At 37.9% G+C, this 17,125-nt stretch overlaps 1 protein-coding gene across 1 annotated transcript in view; it reads left to right on the forward strand.

Moving 5' to 3' along the window:
- The window catches only part of DDX4 (DEAD-box helicase 4), a 25,107-nt gene extending 8,701 nt beyond the window's left edge, over positions 1-16,406 (forward strand). The window contains exons 7-17 of the mRNA XM_033511322.1: positions 155-235; positions 1,802-1,944; positions 3,040-3,192; positions 4,532-4,686; positions 7,161-7,290; positions 8,971-9,137; positions 11,679-11,824; positions 12,688-12,787; positions 13,819-14,089; positions 14,231-14,311; positions 16,091-16,406. Coding sequence (XP_033367213.1) covers positions 155-235; positions 1,802-1,944; positions 3,040-3,192; positions 4,532-4,686; positions 7,161-7,290; positions 8,971-9,137; positions 11,679-11,824; positions 12,688-12,787; positions 13,819-14,089; positions 14,231-14,311; positions 16,091-16,171 — 1,508 coding nt within the window. The 3' untranslated portion in view covers positions 16,172-16,406. The remainder of the gene's footprint in view (positions 1-154; positions 236-1,801; positions 1,945-3,039; positions 3,193-4,531; positions 4,687-7,160; positions 7,291-8,970; positions 9,138-11,678; positions 11,825-12,687; positions 12,788-13,818; positions 14,090-14,230; positions 14,312-16,090) is intronic.
- The last annotated feature ends 719 nt before the right edge of the window (positions 16,407-17,125 follow it).

Here is a 17,125-nt window from a genome sequence, read left to right on the forward strand (position 1 = left end):
TTACTGGATGTAGTACAGGATAGGTTGAATCTAATGAAGAAGTTGTTGGGACTGTTGCTCTGCCGATTTATTGGAGTTAATAGCTGGCTTTAGTTGTAGTATTTCACAGTACTAATTTTTTACGCTGTATCTGCTACATGTCTGGTACTTACAGGTACAAAAGGTGGGCAGGGGGACATACCTCAGTCTGGAACTCCCAGTTCTAGAGAAAGAGGAACAGTCACAGATGGTGCAGGTGAGATGTTTTAGTGGTGAACTGTACGAATTTCCTCATTGATGATTAACGACAAAGCAGTTCCTTTTTAATTCTGACAAATACTGTCACTAATTTTTCTCCCTATTAAGAACCTTCTGCAAATGCTAGGTATATTGTATGCCTGTAAAAGACTGCAATATATTTGAATTTTATTTACTGGATTTTCAAAACTGTTGTGTTATGTAGTATTTTTTCATTGTCTTGGTGATGTTGGTCGAGTTAATGCACAGTGAAGTAGAGGTGCTAACCCCAGATTCGAAAGGAAGCCTTAAAGAACTTCTAAGTTTTGAAAGAGTTGATCTAGACTGTCACCCTTCTGTACAGGGAAATATTTTATTTTCAGTGCTGACAAGTAAGGTGTATAGCTCTGACAGGCCACTTATTCCTGATTTAACTTTATTTTAGTGTTGAGGGTTTTTTGTTATCTGCTAGGGATTTTCTCCCCATAGTTCTGCGGTATTCTTTTGCCACTGATGCGTTCTGTACCTGGCTACGTATGTTGTCCTACTTAAAGCATAGTAATATGTTACTCACAGGAGTACTATAATTCATATTAGCAGTGGGATTAAACCACTGCGATTGCCACATAAAACATTTTGTGTGATAATCGTTAAAAAGCTTCTCATCATAGAAAACATGACTAAATGGCTCTTTATTCAGAGAGTGACTTGCAGTGAAGCACTGGAACAGGTTGACTGGAGAGCTTGTGGATATCTCATCCCTTGAAGTGTTCAAGGCCACATCCAGTTGGGCTTTGAGCAGCATGGTCTAGTGGACAATGTCCATCCTGTGGCATCGGGGTTGGAAATGGATCATCTTTAAGGTTCCTTCCAACTCAAACCATTCTGTGATTCAGTGATTAGTATACATGTTCAGAAGTGATGCTTAATATCTGAAGAAAAATTGATTTGTCTCTCTTTGACTCAGTTCAACTCAGCTTTTTCAAATTTTTAGTTCAAATAGTGATTTTTAGGAATTCTTTACAGAGGCAATGTGTTAGTCCTTGTAGTGGACATAACTGCATCTTTCACACAGAATAGTAATTCCTTTTTCATGACTATAGTGTAAGGTATTAGCATCTTAAAAACCAGTCTGGATTTTGGTATGCAACAATTGCATCTATCTGTATGGAATTTAATGAAGAAAGAGAATTCTAAAGAAAGAATAATTCGTTGCAAGGGAAGCATGTCCTTCCTTGTGCCATAAAAGCATGTTTCTGTCCAGATGATAAAGAAGAGCCTAATTTAGTTTTTGAAAGTACCTCTGGAAAGTGGGGTCCTTGAGCGGATGTGGACATGAATGCTTTGAGTCTGACTTCATTTAGAGGTAAATTGTAGGTCTCATAGTATAAAATTAAGTTTCATAAAATTAAGAATTAAATTTCATAAATTAAGAATGAGTGTATGGAATTTTTTGCCTTCCTGAAAAAAAGGAGGGGAATCCAGTTGACAGCTCACTGAACTTGACTTCAGTAGCTTCATACTTAAAATTTTATTTTAACTTCTCTTTATACTGTTTATGAACTTAAGTGGTTGTATTCTTAAGGTCCAAAGGTGACTTACGTACCCCCTCCTCCACCTGATGATGAACAAGCCATCTTTGCACGTTATCAGACAGGAATGAATTTTGACAAATATGATGAAAATGTTGTTGAAGTGTCAGGACTGGACCCTCCACCAGCGTTAATGGTTAGTGACCTGGTTATTCTCACAGTTCATGGTGAAGCGTGATTTACAAGAATGTGTGGTGGGTTCAATATTTGCAGCGAATGAAAATACTAATAAAAAATACTGAGTCTTGCAGATAGATGTTGGAAGGAGGTGCTCCCTGTTTGAATGATAAAAATTTGAATTCAGAATAACTAACAAACTACATAAATAGTCCAGAGAAAGTAATACTGTATATATAGAAAGAACAGTCATTAAATTGTGGAAGAATACCATTTCAGATATTGAAAGAAAGAGGTCTTTGGGAACAGTTTCTGGGCAGGCTGCTATAGTTACCTTACTGAAGTCAGTTACTGGGGGGATCTTAAAAATGTAAATGAAGACTTGTTGGGGTAGTATTTGGACACAGGAGTGTTTTAAAAAGCCCTGTTCTCTGTGGTTGCAATTCATTGTTTAGCATAATAACTTAGTTTTTATCTATAATGGGTGGCCAGTGTTTTGAAAAGAAAAAAGCTCTTTTTAGGGCAAATAATGAGAAGTGCAGCAGGGTTAGTAGAACCTGTGTTGGAAGAGTAGATCCAGAGGTGTTCTCCCCATCCATCTTGTGAAAGGTGTTCTCACTGAAGTTAATCTGCTTTTTGTCACCTGTGTTGCTTTCTGGTCCTGGCTAGAAATGTTGTTTCAGCTACCCTTACTGATTTTTGCACAGAGACCACGTATAACTCCCTTGTGAAATGAAGCTAAAGAGTTCCAGTTTTTTTTCATAGCATGCTATGTTAATTTACTTGCTTGAGTCCAGGTATATGGCTTCCAAGCAGTTTTGTCTTAAGACTAGTAAGATCAGCTGAAAGCATTCAAAGCATTCACTGTCCTGCAGACAATGTTATTTGAATGGCATGAGCTTATTTTAGAGACCCTTGGGGCTTTCACCTTTAGGAGCCTTGACAACCTAAATGACTGGTGAGACTGCCTCTAAAATTAATACTCTTTAGTATTTGGATGTCTGTATCCTACAGTAAACATTTTTAATGTTTTAATATCACAGATGATAAAAGTTTTTAAACTTTTATCATCTGTGATTGTGTAATAACTGTTAATAATTTTTTTCTCTTACAGAGTTTTGCAGACACTAACATGTGTCATACTTTAACTGTGAACATTGCTAAAGCTGGATACTCTAAACCTACTCCAGTACAGAAGTACAGCATTCCTATTATACTGGCAGGACGGGATTTAATGGCATGTGCCCAGACAGGATCAGGAAAAACTGTAAGCATTTTGAGCAGTATTTGTTCTACTGAAAGTGTGTGACTGTGAGCTGTCAGGGAGATACCTCACTCTTCCACATGTCAGCATCCTTAACGGCTTGTTCAGTAGTTTCACTTGCGCTGCAGTGGCACCTGTGTGGTACAGATACAAATGATAACAGGGTTGTCACATTTTGGGCTTTAGTGTTTTGTTACAGCAGGCCAGCCTTTGGAGATACAGCTGTGGATTAAGAAGTATAGGCAGGTAGTCTTAGAAACTGTTGATTAAAGGACCTCAGGAGTTGAAAGTAGGGACTTCTGTGTTGTGTGGGGTTTTGTCTTACTTAGTGGGTTTTTTTTATTTGGGTATTTGGTTTTGTTGGTTGGTGGTTATTTTTGGTGGGTTGTTTTTGGTTTGTTTTTGTTTTTTCTGTTTGTTTCTTTATTTTTCTATGCTGTGTGTATGAGTTTTGTGTGTGTTTTGGTTTTGTTTTTTCTTATCAAACTTATGCCAGAGTGTAACTGTGTTGTTTGTGCAGGTCTGTTGTACTTGGTTTGATGAAGTCTGATCTGCGCCAGTCTTGGTTTTAGGTGATTAGCTTTGCATGGAACAGTGTTGAGAGTTCATACTAAGTTGAAAATTGTTTCAACTTTTTTAAACTGTCTAATGTACCCAAACCTAACCACTGATAGCTGGTGAATGGGAATGTTTGGTTATGAAATGTAGCCTTTTGCTGTTCAGTTTTGTGTGAAATCCTAGTTCTGCTTTAATGTGGCTTTCTAGTTACTTATTTTGAAAGACCTCTTCTGTTTGCAGAAGGGAAAATATTCAAAGCCTGTGCTCTAAATAGTCTGAATGCTTTTGGGACTGTTGTACAGATGGAAGTTTGTGGGTATCTAGTCTTACGTGGAAGTAAGTGTGCTGGTGTGGAGCAGCTGTGTTGCAAACTGACCTGAAATTCTAGCAGCCTGGAGAATGTTAGTACGTAATTACTTTACAGACCTACTGATGATAACCTATAGCTTTTGAGTACACATTAAGGCTGGTTTTATTCTTGGGTTACTTTATTACCAGGGTATGTCATCAGTGTATGGAACTGTATGGAGAATTAGCCACTGCATGATTGTGTTCCTATGTTACTAGAATGTTAAGATCCAGACATACTTCCATTGTAATTAACAAGGATAAATAAGCTTAAATGTTCTGTTGTGCATTCAGATCAATCCTTTTGTGGTCTGATATCCTTGATCATTGTGTGCTCTGTTATTCAAGCTTTAAGATTGATATGCAGATTTTAATGTGATTGATGAAAGCTTTTAAGATTAAACAACCCAAATACTGCTGTGTTTTTTTCCCCCAGGCAGCCTTTCTTGTACCAGTTGTGGCCCAAATGATGAGGGATGGTGTAACTGCCAGTAGCTTTAAAGAGCAGCAAGAACCGGAATGTATTATTACTGCCCCAACTAGAGAACTGGTAAATCAGATCTTCCTAGAAGCAAGAAAATTTGTGTATGGGTAAGCTCTTTCACTATTTCCTGGTATTGATGATTACTTTGCTTGAATCAGCAGTGCTTTGTTTTTTTTTTTTCATAAATACTTGCAAGTATTTTTGTGCCAATTAAATTGCAAACACTTGAGATTATGAGTTCAGATTATAGCACTGGTTAGCAGGCTTCTTACTATATGACAAGGGATTTAAGTGCCTAATCTTTCTGATGCTGGAGTGTGTGAATGGAAAGCTTAGTTCACTTCGAAGCAGAGATGAGTATTCAGCTTATCACTGGTGAGAAAAGTGAGATTTCTTAAAACATGTGTTACGAAAATTTTCCTGTCTGGAAGAATTTCTCACTGTCCAGGAGTCACTCGTGCAGTCAGTTTGACACCACCAGGGACTTAAACTGCTGGGATCCAAGTCCCTTTGCAGCAGGTGGCTCTAGTGAGCTGTTGGCTGCTCTGTTTGACTTCATATACATACCACTCAGAGTCAGATGAGGCTGCCTCACTGACTTGACTGCAGGTTTCCCATAGCAGAATCTCAGACCTGATTTCTTGAAATAATTTCATTGCTTTGAAGAAGCATGCAACAGCTCAAGCAGCATGTCTCCTGAAGGGATCCCTGAACAGCGGAATCACTGACTTTTATATGCTCACAGTTTATGTACCTAATACTTTGAGGTCTTTTTACTGAGTTATTTGCTCCTACAGAGTCTGAGTGTCAGGTAACATGGTTAGTGATGCAGATCCTTGTGCCCTTTGTTAAGCAATGGGTCAGCACCAGTTCATGGTCCCTTGCCTGGGCTCCAGCTATTTCTTGCCATCCAGAGATCAGTCAGCAGCTTCCACTGCAGTTGCACACTGAGATACCTGCACTAGATATATTTAAATATGAAGAAACTTTCTAGCTTGTCTTATGTAATTTATATTTGCTTTACTTTCATATTGGTAAAATGGAGGTGGGTGTTACCGGTTTTAGTTAGCTTCCAGTGAGGGTTTCTAATTATTCTTACTAACCTGTGTTTCTGGTCTGAGACAGATGTGTCACAGCTCAGGGAAACTTTGAGCTCTCAAGACAGAACTAGATATCTAAACTTCTCATTAAGTGTTGTGTGAGAGTACATTTGTACTAGATTTGTCATTAATCTTTTTACTAAGTAATAGGTTTTACCAGTGTACGGGGGAAGAGAAGTAAACCTATTGTATGTAGCAGTTTGTTACTGTTTGGAGGTGAAATGCAGAACATCATCACTGCAGAATCTGATGAGATAAATCATACTTGCCTTTGTTCAAGCAAACTTACACTTGGAGGCTTTCTGCCTTCAGGAAGAATGATCATGTTTGCATATCCACTTAATAAATGTGTTATTAAGAAGCTACAACTTTGTAACTGATTCTGTTCATTATGCTATTTTAAACTAGGTACAGATGATTTCACCATAAAACAACATCAGAATCTAAAAAGTTTCTCTTACAGCTGGCCTGTAGGAAAAAATGAGAATGAGTTAAACAATATCAGGATATGAACCTGTAGTGTCTAAAGAAGAGTGCATGCATATTGATCAGTTGAGATTTATCATCTTAGGCTCCTTGATTTAATTCACAAATGTGAATATGAAATATGTATGTCTACTAATAGTGGATAAATACTGAAATTGTATGATTCCAGAGGGAAATTCTGTTCTTCACTAGAACTTTCTGAAAAGTTTAGATTAGCTTTGGTAAAAAATCACCAGGTTTGTCTGATCACCATTGTTGCATATGAAGTGGAATTAGTATCTTCAGTAAAAGACCGTTTGAATTTGGGTGTGAAAATACTCATTGCATGTATGTAAAAACCTTAGCAGAAGGTGTTATAAAGATGAGCTTGTAACCATGATTCAGAGCTTCATAGGGTAGTTCTTAGAAAAGTGGTTTTCTACAGCAGAGTATCTGATGTATGGTTGGCATATATAACCAAAAAGCTTGGTGGGAAGAACACTGAGTAGTCTTTGAGTGTATTTCCTGTCTAATCCTTGAGTCACACACTGTATGGCCAGTGTGATTAGCTGTTTTATAAAGATGCCATTTATGTATATATTATTTTGCCCTTTTAATGTCTGCAAAAATTACTTCTGAAGTTCTAGAGGCATATGTAGTGATGCATCTACCTTTTCTGAGCATGCTTTATAAAAGGGGACAAAGTCTTAGCACTGTTTTGACTTGTTCAAGTTAGTAGGTCTCAGTTGAAGAGATGGAAGAATGTATGTGAAATTGTGTTTGTTCCTAGCAAGCCACTTGGGCAGCCCCTGTTTTATAGTGTGAGGGGGAGCTTTGAGCTTATTTTGAGTGAGTTTCTGGTTTTGAGCACTGTTTTTGGACCAAGCTATATGGTGAAGGAGTTAAACCACTCTTACACTGATTTGCAGTAGATCTGATTATTTTTTATGAACTTTAATGAAACAATACCATTTACATACTTACACAATTAATCCAAACCTTTTTCTATATCATAGGACTTGCATAAGGCCTGTTGTGATCTATGGAGGTACACAAACAGACTATTCGATTCGTCAAGTAAAGCAAGGCTGTAATATACTGTGTGCCACTCCAGGAAGGCTTCTAGACATCATTGGAAGAGGAAAGGTAAGATCTTAACACTTCATCTGAATTCCCTAAATACTCTTACCTAAAAGATAAAATACTATTTTTCATTCTTTAAAATTAGTAGAAGCAGATATTGGTTTACAGCACTGAAATACAAGTGAGGTTTTCTTGGACTGTCTGAATTCCATGAGGTTTTTGAAGGAGCAGCCTGAGTCTAGATCTCTTGACTTCCTTTCAGAGACAGCTGGATGATATCTGTCTAAATTAAAGTGGCTGCAGTGGTCATGGCAATAAAATTTTATAGCTTAAATTCCTGGAACACCTTCACGTTGTTCTTCTGGCATATTCTATACTGGATCTTCATTTGGTGTCCTGTTTGTTTTGCTGCAGTGGCTTTTTTATCTGTCTGGCACTATATTTTCATGCTGATCCTGAGACACAAACTTTGAAGAATTTAGAATTTTAGTGAAGATTTTAACTAAGGATAAGCTTCACTGAAGCTAATTAAAAATAAATAGATGGGCCTTGCTAAGATTAGGAGTTAATAGTTAGCTGTCCTGGATTTGAATGTCATATGTGACTTGCCTGTCAACCTTATGTTTGCTCAGTTGAGCTTATAATGAGAAACAGAGAATCTCTGTTATAAGCTCTCTGTTTCTCATTATTATCTCTCTGCTAAGAGACTTCAAGAACACAGGACAGTTACATATTGGAAACTCATTGAAGACAGGAAACTGAGAGTGCAAGACAGGTTCATTTGTCACTTTGCATTGAAAAGGTAGAAAGGTCAGAACGAGGAAGAGCTGTATTCCTTCCTCCCTTCTATGACCCCTCCCCATAAAAAGACTATTGACCCATTTCAAAGAACAGACTACACATGCTTAATTGTTTTTTGCTGATTAACATATGAAGCAGAGGGTGGGTGGTGACTGGATTATGAATATGTATTTGTTTCAATGCTTTTGTTAATAAAAGGCCTGTAATTGGCGCAGTGCGTATTAAGGGGGCTACTCCTGCATTAGCACGGCGCTGCATAAGCATACGATTTCTGACTTCAAATGGTTAGACAGTCTTTGTCCATCACAGTTGGATATTGATAGTATCCACATTTTAATAAAATAATATAAAACACAAAAAACTCCAGGTTATATAGTACTATATTTGGATTCTTATTTTCCCCTGTCATTCTAAATTCATACTGAATTTTTTATATGTTAGAGTGGTGACTCAGTGATGTTCACTGAACAAACTTAAGTTTGGAAAAACACTTGGTAGTAAGTTGGAGATCAGTTTTCTTCAGTTGTCAGGCTTTTAGTCAAAAGTGATAGTTTTGGTCAGCAACAGTGACGTTCTAATATTCTTAGTAATGCATTCTAACATAATTTTTTGCAGTGAAAAAAAGGTTTTTTGAGAATCTTTGAGGGTTATGAGACAATATTTCTAAAACTCGAGGCATAAGTCCAAAATAGATGGCCTGAATTATAATTGGCTTCCATGCTGTGTTTACATTGCTGGACCAAGTTCTGAAGCACTGTGGTGTGTGAATTTGTGCAGATTAAAAGGCTAAGTAGAGACTGAAATGTAAACAAATCATAGTACTTTCACTTTCTATTAACTTGAGAGAAATAAGTAAAAGGTGGATTTTGGTGGTTAGGGTATTCTCTAAGTGTATACTGTCAGAGAACCAATAGTGTTTTTCTTTGACTGAATTACTTGCAGATTGGTTTGCATAATGTGAAATACTTGGTACTAGATGAAGCAGACCGCATGCTTGATATGGGTTTTGGTGCAGATATGAAGAAGCTGGTGTCTTTCCCAGACATGCCACAGAAAGACAAACGCCAAACACTAATGTTTAGTGCCACTTTTCCTGAGGAAGTACAGAGGTGAGTAGAAAAAATAGAAATATATCTGAAGATGTACTTGTATTGAACTAAATATCTGAAGAGTTAAAATCACTTATTTTTAAAAGCTTGAAAATACCAAAAGCTGTAATAGTAATATTCATTGCTTAATATAAGCAGGGACTCTAAAACATTAACTGCTTAATTTAGGTGGGGACTCCTAAGCAATTTAGAAAGTAGTCTGAAGGCTTTTAAACTGTGCTGCTGCAGAAGTCCTCGTGTTCGCTCTATTGGTTTCTTGTTCCTCCCCCACCACATTGTGCAAGCTCTAAACCAATGATACTGCTATTAACACAGTCTTTGGCTAATGAGACATACCAATTATTACTGCTCCACTTACCAGCATTTATGATAAACTGTTCTTACTTATATGGATAATTGGTATTTTTTATCAGTAGTTTTAAAGCTTCTACAGATAGGCTGATGATGTATCTTATATATTTACTACTCAATACTTCTGAAGTTCCTCTCACTTAAGGGAACAAGTCTTTCACAGATGGTAAGTATAGTTGCTTAATAACAGAACAAAACAACTAATTCCCTGCAGGCAGATGGAAACTTTTTAGTATTTCTTCTGCTTTTTGAGACACCAGCATCTAAATACTCACTGTTAAATCAGAATAGTCTCTAAACTTCAGTTGGAGCAGTGCAAATAATTTTGATGATTTATGTGGTAGGGATACTGTTAGAGTGTTGGTAATTCAGTGAGTCAAATCCTGACAACATCCTTTGGTCCCAGAAAATCTGAAATACCTTTTTTGAGGCAGGGAGAAAATACTTTTTAGTCATTCACTGTCCTGAATGAAAGAGGGGAATGGGCTGCATTCTCCCATTCAGTCAGGTAGGGCTGACTACTTATGCGGAAATATATCACCTTTCTTAAAGCAGGACTTGCCTGTTGTGGCTATGGTTCTTTGTCAAGATGTTTTTCATAGGATTCTTTGTATGGAAAAATAACCTTCTAGTGAACTGAAAATGCTCTTGTTTGCTCAGCTGGCACATCAGGCATTCAGGTGATACCATACACAAGTATAGTTTGTGTTCATTCCATGTGTTTACCTGTTAAGTTTTTGGGTGTTTGTTTGGGGTTTTTTTGGTTGGGTTTTTTTGTGTGTGTGTGCGGGGAGGTTTTTTTTGTTTCAGCTTTTTTTTTGTTGTTCTTGTAACCATCTGAAATTGAAATGACTAAATGTACTGTTCACATTTTAGTGTGTGAAAACCTTTCTTTTTTGGAGTCAGTTCATTCCTGGATTTAATGCTTTTCTGCTGCTGAAGTGAGGAAATGATTTCCTCATACTCGGCTGCCAGGAGAGCTTTAAACAGTATATTGTCTTGGTAGTATTGGACACAAAGATGCTTTCTTTGGACCTGTTGGGTTCAGATTGTCCTGCACTTCAGTTCAGTGAGTATAATCAGATTTAGTTTTAGTGTAATGTTTGGTTTTACGCCTGGACTTGTTTCTACTGTTACATAGACCTTTGATCTGATAGTTGACACTTTCTGTACAAGTGAATTGAGAAAACCATGTGTTTTTCTAGTTGACTGGAGAGCTTCAGTTTAGCATTTGGGGTTTTACATCTGCCACTGAAGGGCTGCGGTGTAATCTCAGCTGGCAGCTGAGTATCGAGCAGCTGTTCACCCTGGAAGGCTACTCCAGGGTCTCCCTGAAGTCTTGTCTTCCCTTAGAACAACCCCACCTCTTGTCAGTCTGTCTTCATAGCAGAGGTACTCCTGCTCTTTTATAAGGTTAGTGGCTTCCATGAACTCATTCCAGCAGGTCCACATCTTTGTTATACTGAGGACCCCAGAGCTGAACGCAGGTGGGGTCTCACAATATCAGAGTAGAAGAGCAGCATCCCCTCCCTTGCCTTGCCGGCAACACTGCTTTGGATGCAGTCCAGGGCACAGTAGATTTTCTGGGCTGCAAGTGCACCTTGCTGGGTTATGTCCAGCCTCTCATCCACCAGCACCACCATGTCTTTCCCTCCAGGTCTGGTCTGGATCCAATCTCTGTCCAGCCTGTACTTGTCCTGCCCTCTCAGCCTGTGTGAAAGGTTTCAGTCTTTTTTGTAAGGCCCCTTTAGGTACTGGAAGGCTGCAAAAAAGTTATTCCAGGCTTAATAATCCCCACTCCTCAACTCTCTCAGCTTGTCTTCAGAGGAGAGGAGTTCCAGCCCTCTGATTGTCATTGTGGCCCCTCTGGATCTTAATCAACATGTCTGTCTTCTGGCTGAGGATGCCACAGCTGAATGCTATACTCCGTCTGAGGTCTTAGAGAGGCAGGAGTCCCTTGACCTGCTGGTCACACTTCATGCAGCCCAGGATGTGGTTTGTGTGCTGGACCCAAATCGCAGGCTCTTCTGGTTTTTAAAAAAACGTACATGAGACTACTTGTATTGTTCCTCACAAAGCGGAGGATAAAAATATTTAAGTGTTGTTTAAACATAAATGAAAGTACATGCTTTTAAGGCAAAAATAATTGCATAATATGTTTCATGTTGCTCTTTTATGTCTCTTTTCCAGGCTAGCTGGTGAATTTTTGAAAACTGACTTTTTATTTGTTGTTGTTGGACACGTGGGTGGAGCATGCAGTGATGTTCAGCAGAATATTCTTCAAGTTTCTCAGTATTTCAAGAGGGATAAACTGATAGAAATTCTACACAGCATAGGTAACTTCGCTTACTGCCAGTTGTTCACCAGGGAGGTCAAAATTTCTTGTTTTTAAACTTGTGCTTAAAAGGTCATGGCTGTGTGATTTTATTGTTTGTTGCATGCTTTACAAGACTGTTGATGAAGCTTCAAGCAGAACTTGGGGAGTGGTGGGTTTTTAGGCTTATTTGTGTAGGCATTTCATAGAGTTATAGGATAGTCTGGGTTGGAAGGGACTTGTAAATGTCATTGAATCTTGTCTAATGCTCAGTATTTGTTGATGATTAATCTCTATTAGTACTAGCAGACAACCTTCCTAGATGGGTTTCTACTTTATATGATCAGTTACAATATTTCAGCATTTGGGGGTATTATCCCAAGATTACAGATCTGTTAAGATTGTGTGAATGTTTGGGCCTGTATTTTAGTAGTATCTGGGATTTTTCAGTGTTTGTTCTGTATGTCTTAAGTCTTATGTATTAAATCTTGTCTTAAATCTTATGTAAGTTTTAATGCTGAAGACTGAATGTGAGTTTGGAATTAAAAAATAGTCTGTGGAATCTTGCTGTTCAGCACTCAGGATAATGTGCTGCTTTGAGCCACATGCTGTAGAAGGGGAATGCATCCTGTCACAGGGAACAGTGTTTGTTTCCTCCTTTTATTGAGTAGAAAAACAATGTATGTTTCTTCACTCAGTTTCTGTATTGATACAGAAATTGATGGATTGAATTTAATTAGAATAGGCAAGAAATTACAGTCATACTTCAAAAACTGTTCAAAATGTGTGCCTGTATGAGATGCTAATACAGCTAAGTGCCACACTAAACAGTGAAAATGCATCATGTTTCAAACTGCAGTGACTTTAAACTTCTGTTCAACATAGGTAATGAACGAACTCTGGTCTTTGTGGACACAAAGAAAAAAGCAGACTTCATTGCATGCTTTCTTTGTCAAGAAAACATACCAGCTACTAGTATCCATGGGTAAGTATTTTTAAAGTGAAAGTCACGTGTGTTCTGTAAGAAGCTTTTATTGAGAACTCACATTTGGCCGTATCTGCATAGTTTAGCTTGCCATGTGTTCTGATAGAGGCAAGAATATCAAGGTTGAAGAAAGGCTAAAATGGTCTTAGCATGATGCAGGATGTTTGTGCATATATCCTGTGGCAGTTGGATTTGTAGGTGTGTGAAAGCCACACAGCTTTTGAGAAGATCTGGCCTTCCCATCCTAGCGAGCCTAAGTTGCTGCCCCCCTGTGTGGGAGGAGGTTCTTAATACATTTAGAATACATGTAGAATTATTATACTCTGAATTGAAGTATACGTAGAATAACTGGTTCAATGAAAGCTGTTAAACTGTCATGAATGTTACTGGTTTCTGATTAATTTTACCTTTTGAGTTGAAGTTAGGATAGTTACTCTTCTCTGGAGTAGTGGTTATACCAGGCTTCACTAAATATCCCATATTAAGATCCTAAAGAGCACTAGTTAGCTTTCTAATTTGTTTTCTTATTTGGACAGTGAAGAACACAAGTGAAATCCTGAACCATTGTAGCTCAGTCATGATAAACAGAAGAAAAGTTCTGTACTGTTGACTGCCCACAGTTTTTTTACTATATCTGAAAAATGGCCTGTGCAGGAGTCTGTGTAGACTCTGTCTTTGCTGTTCTGTCTCCCTGCTACAAAGCTGTAGGAAAAGCACTTGTAATCAATTAAGCAAGTGCATTTTCATAGAGAGGCAGTGAGGTTGATGCATAATTATCTCCAGTTCTTTTAAAAAAACCTCAATTTCTCTACAGACTAAAGTTCAAACAGTTGCTCTGTCTTGCTGCTCCTCAGTTAAAAATTCAGAAAACCTAAACTGGGTGGTATATGAGTTGTTTGGGTCTTTTATGTTTTGAATTAATTTCCCACCCCCCCCAGAGCTTCTTCCCATGAAACATGGCATTTAAATTGTATCATAAATAATAATGTAGATTTTAGAGACATCCATTCTAACCTTTGCTTTCTTTATAGAGATAGAGAACAGAGAGAGAGAGAAATAGCTCTTCGGGATTTTCGTTCTGGAAAATGTCCAGTTCTTGTGGCAACCTCAGTGGCAGCAAGAGGTCTAGACATTGAAAGCGTTCAGCATGTTATTAATTTTGATCTTCCTTCCACCATTGAAGAGTATGTACACCGAATTGGACGAACTGGTCGTTGCGGAAATACAGGGAAAGCGGTTGGCTTCTTTGATAACAATTCAGATGGTCATCTTGCACAGCCTCTAATTAAAGTGCTTTCAGATGTAAGTTTCAAATCTTGGTGCTTAACTTTTTCTGTTAAGATTTCACTTAATGTACTGAGCAACTTTGGTACAGTTATGGAAATCTTAATCTGAATTGGTAAAGCAGTCAAAGTCTCTGAATGGATATTCCTAATTGCATAGGCTCAGCAGGAAGTTCCTGTTTGGTTGATGGAAATTGCGTTTGAGTCTGAAGGAGGACGACTCCCAGTTCATACCCAGAAGGTAGGTCTGGAAATTAACTGAAAGTCTTGGCTGCTGGAACTTTGTCTTGATTTAGAACTGTCTTTAGTGGAATGTGACCAGAGTAATGCCAGTGAAACTGTTCTGACTGTAATTGCATCCCTTTTCTTAGTTGTGCATCATCAAAGAATTCAGTATTACTGAAACTAGTTTCAGACAAGTGCTTGACTTGGGTTCTTACAGTGTGGCCCCTTACATACCAAGCTGCCATAGTCTTGACTATAAAGTCAGGATTCCTCTGGAAGAAAACATTCATGCAAACATACACAGAAGCTGTAGTTCAGAAATTTCTCTGCTTCACATGGAGGATGGGAGCAAATAGTTGCTGATAATACAGTTGCTGCGTGTTATGAATAACCCAGTCAAGCAACTCATTTGACTGAAAACTTCAGCTAATTGTAATTACATAAATGTCCTAGTCTGGTCCATGTCAACATCCTTAATGTTGGTGATGGGGACAAGCCTTCTAGTCTTACTGTTACTAATTTTAGGATTTAAATTCTATGCTTATGTCTGTTTGAAAGACTTTCCTTTATGTCTTGATTCCATAAGAACTTCATCACATCTCAGTTGCTTCCAACAACAAATGTACTTTCTTTGAGACCATAGTAGAAATAATTGTTCTCAGTGCCTAAACAATGTCTGAAGCTTCAGTTCAAGCTCAGGCCTTCCTTTCATTATCTTTTCCCATACCATAGTTGCTGAAAGCATTGGGTGGTTGGGTGTTTTTACGTGGCTGGCTAGTCCACTTACTAAATCTGAGTAATTTTTCTAGGGGGCCTTCTTGAGGTCTGTTATACAAATGTCACTTCCTTCTCAAACTTGCACCCTCACATTACAGCTGTTGTGTATGTTTGTGTACACATACATTTTCTTGCAGAGTAATTCTTGACTAGTAGATCTTTTTTGTATATTCTAGTTCAAGGACACTTTATTTTTGCTTTTTTACTGAATTACTTTCAGAGGTGGATCTCACTAGATGGTTTCCAAATGCAAGTCTTCAGCCTTTGTGTCTCCCAGCATTTCATGAAATCATCATTTCTAGGTCGAAATCTGTCCATGTCCTTTATGACCTCTGAGTTACCAAATCTGACTGTGACTCTTTGTCCATAATAGAATAGATTTTTTTGTGAAATCTGTCTGCTTGGATTGGGAATATTGCCCTTAATATCACATATACATACAGTGCACCAACTCCTTAAGTTGTAGATTGTGAGATTTTAATTATTATGAGACCTTCTCCTGTCAGTCTGACAGAAACTCTTTAATTTGTAATTGGCTCAATTTTTTAAGAAAATTCCATTTGATAATCAAATGATGAGTTTGAAAGAGGAATCTTTGGAAGTTCTTATGCGATTATTTTGAGGAGTCTTAGAGATAACTGAGCTTTATTCTTTTTCCAAAGGAAAATAATTTTCTTGGGAAGTAATACAGACAGTCATTCTGAAGTATATAGTGGAGAAGGAAGTTTTTTTCCTCACAATTTTATGAACTGATTTGTGTTTGGTAAGAAAAGAAGTTGGGATGTGAACTGTGCGAAGTGTTATTCCCACATTTGATAAAATCTGAGGTTGATCAAACTATGGTAATTTCACACCAGGGTCAAAAAAGCCTTGTATAAAGGAGATTAATAATGAAAACTTGGAGTGTTCAGATTATCTTGTGATAGATGTATGCAGAAAGCTAAAATTGTTTTGTGGTGACTTACCATTAAATGATTGAAAGCATTAATAATTCTAAACTAAGACTTGTGTTTCCTAGAATTACAGAGGCAGAGGCAGTGTGAATGCAGGAGAAGTAAGGATGGAGTGTTCTGCAAGAGAAATTGAGTCATGGGATTAAACCACTTCATACCAAACTAGTTTGTACTCTGTTGTGCTGTAAGTGAAATGTTGCGTGAGAAAGTAATCTTGTGAAGACCTAGTTTGGGAAGGAGCTTTATGTAAGGGTTCACCTAAACTTTGTTCATTTTTTTGTAACGTGTCAGTTAAGAAGTTTGAATCTTGTGTTATGATGATGTAAGGATTTGTTAAACAGCTCTTCAGCAGTTAATAAAAGTTTGAGACGTGCACTTTGATTGTTGTCTCTGTATCAGCTTTATATCATTGCAGTTTCGTGAACTTTGATGTGTGGAACATTTGCATCTGCATGTGGAACTAAAGGTCAGTGGCTACACCCACAACTTAGTGAAAATACATGTTTTTTACAGAGATGTCTTCAGAGGGGGATGGAGCCCTGTGTTGCATCTATTAGAATGTTTTTAGCTTTGACTGACGTAATAGACTTCTGCTATCCCTTACGGAAAAGTTTGCTTTAGAACAAACTTGGTGCCTTATATCCAAAAATTTTCCCAGGCTTGCAGAAGCTATAGGAGGTAAGCAGTCACTAACAGTCATAGATTTCTGTAAAGTTGCTTTTTCATTGAATTTTTTTTTCCCTTACCAGTCCAGTATGCTACAAAGATGGATTTTCATTGGGTCCCCAAGGAAAAGGGCAAGGTGATGACATTTTGTAGTATCTTGCACAGCTGAGTAAGCTTACAGGCTTCTCATGGCTTGCTATTTAGTACACAGTGCTGAACATTGTGTCTTGTACAGTCTTTCCACTAAATCCAGGGAAATAATACTTCTAATGTCAGCTTACAGGACTGGAGTCTTAGTACCCAAGTTAGTGAGAATCAGAACTGACAGGGCAATACAGGGATCTCTCATTGTGAGAAAGGGGGCTGTCAAAGATACTTGCATGAGTATCTTTGCAAAGCTATTTGCTTAAATATCTGCTTAGAGAAATACAGTT

The sequence above is a fragment of the Parus major genome, chromosome Z (genome assembly GCF_001522545.3).
Source record: "Parus major isolate Abel chromosome Z, Parus_major1.1, whole genome shotgun sequence".
NCBI classification, from domain to species: Eukaryota; Metazoa; Chordata; class Aves; order Passeriformes; family Paridae; genus Parus; species Parus major.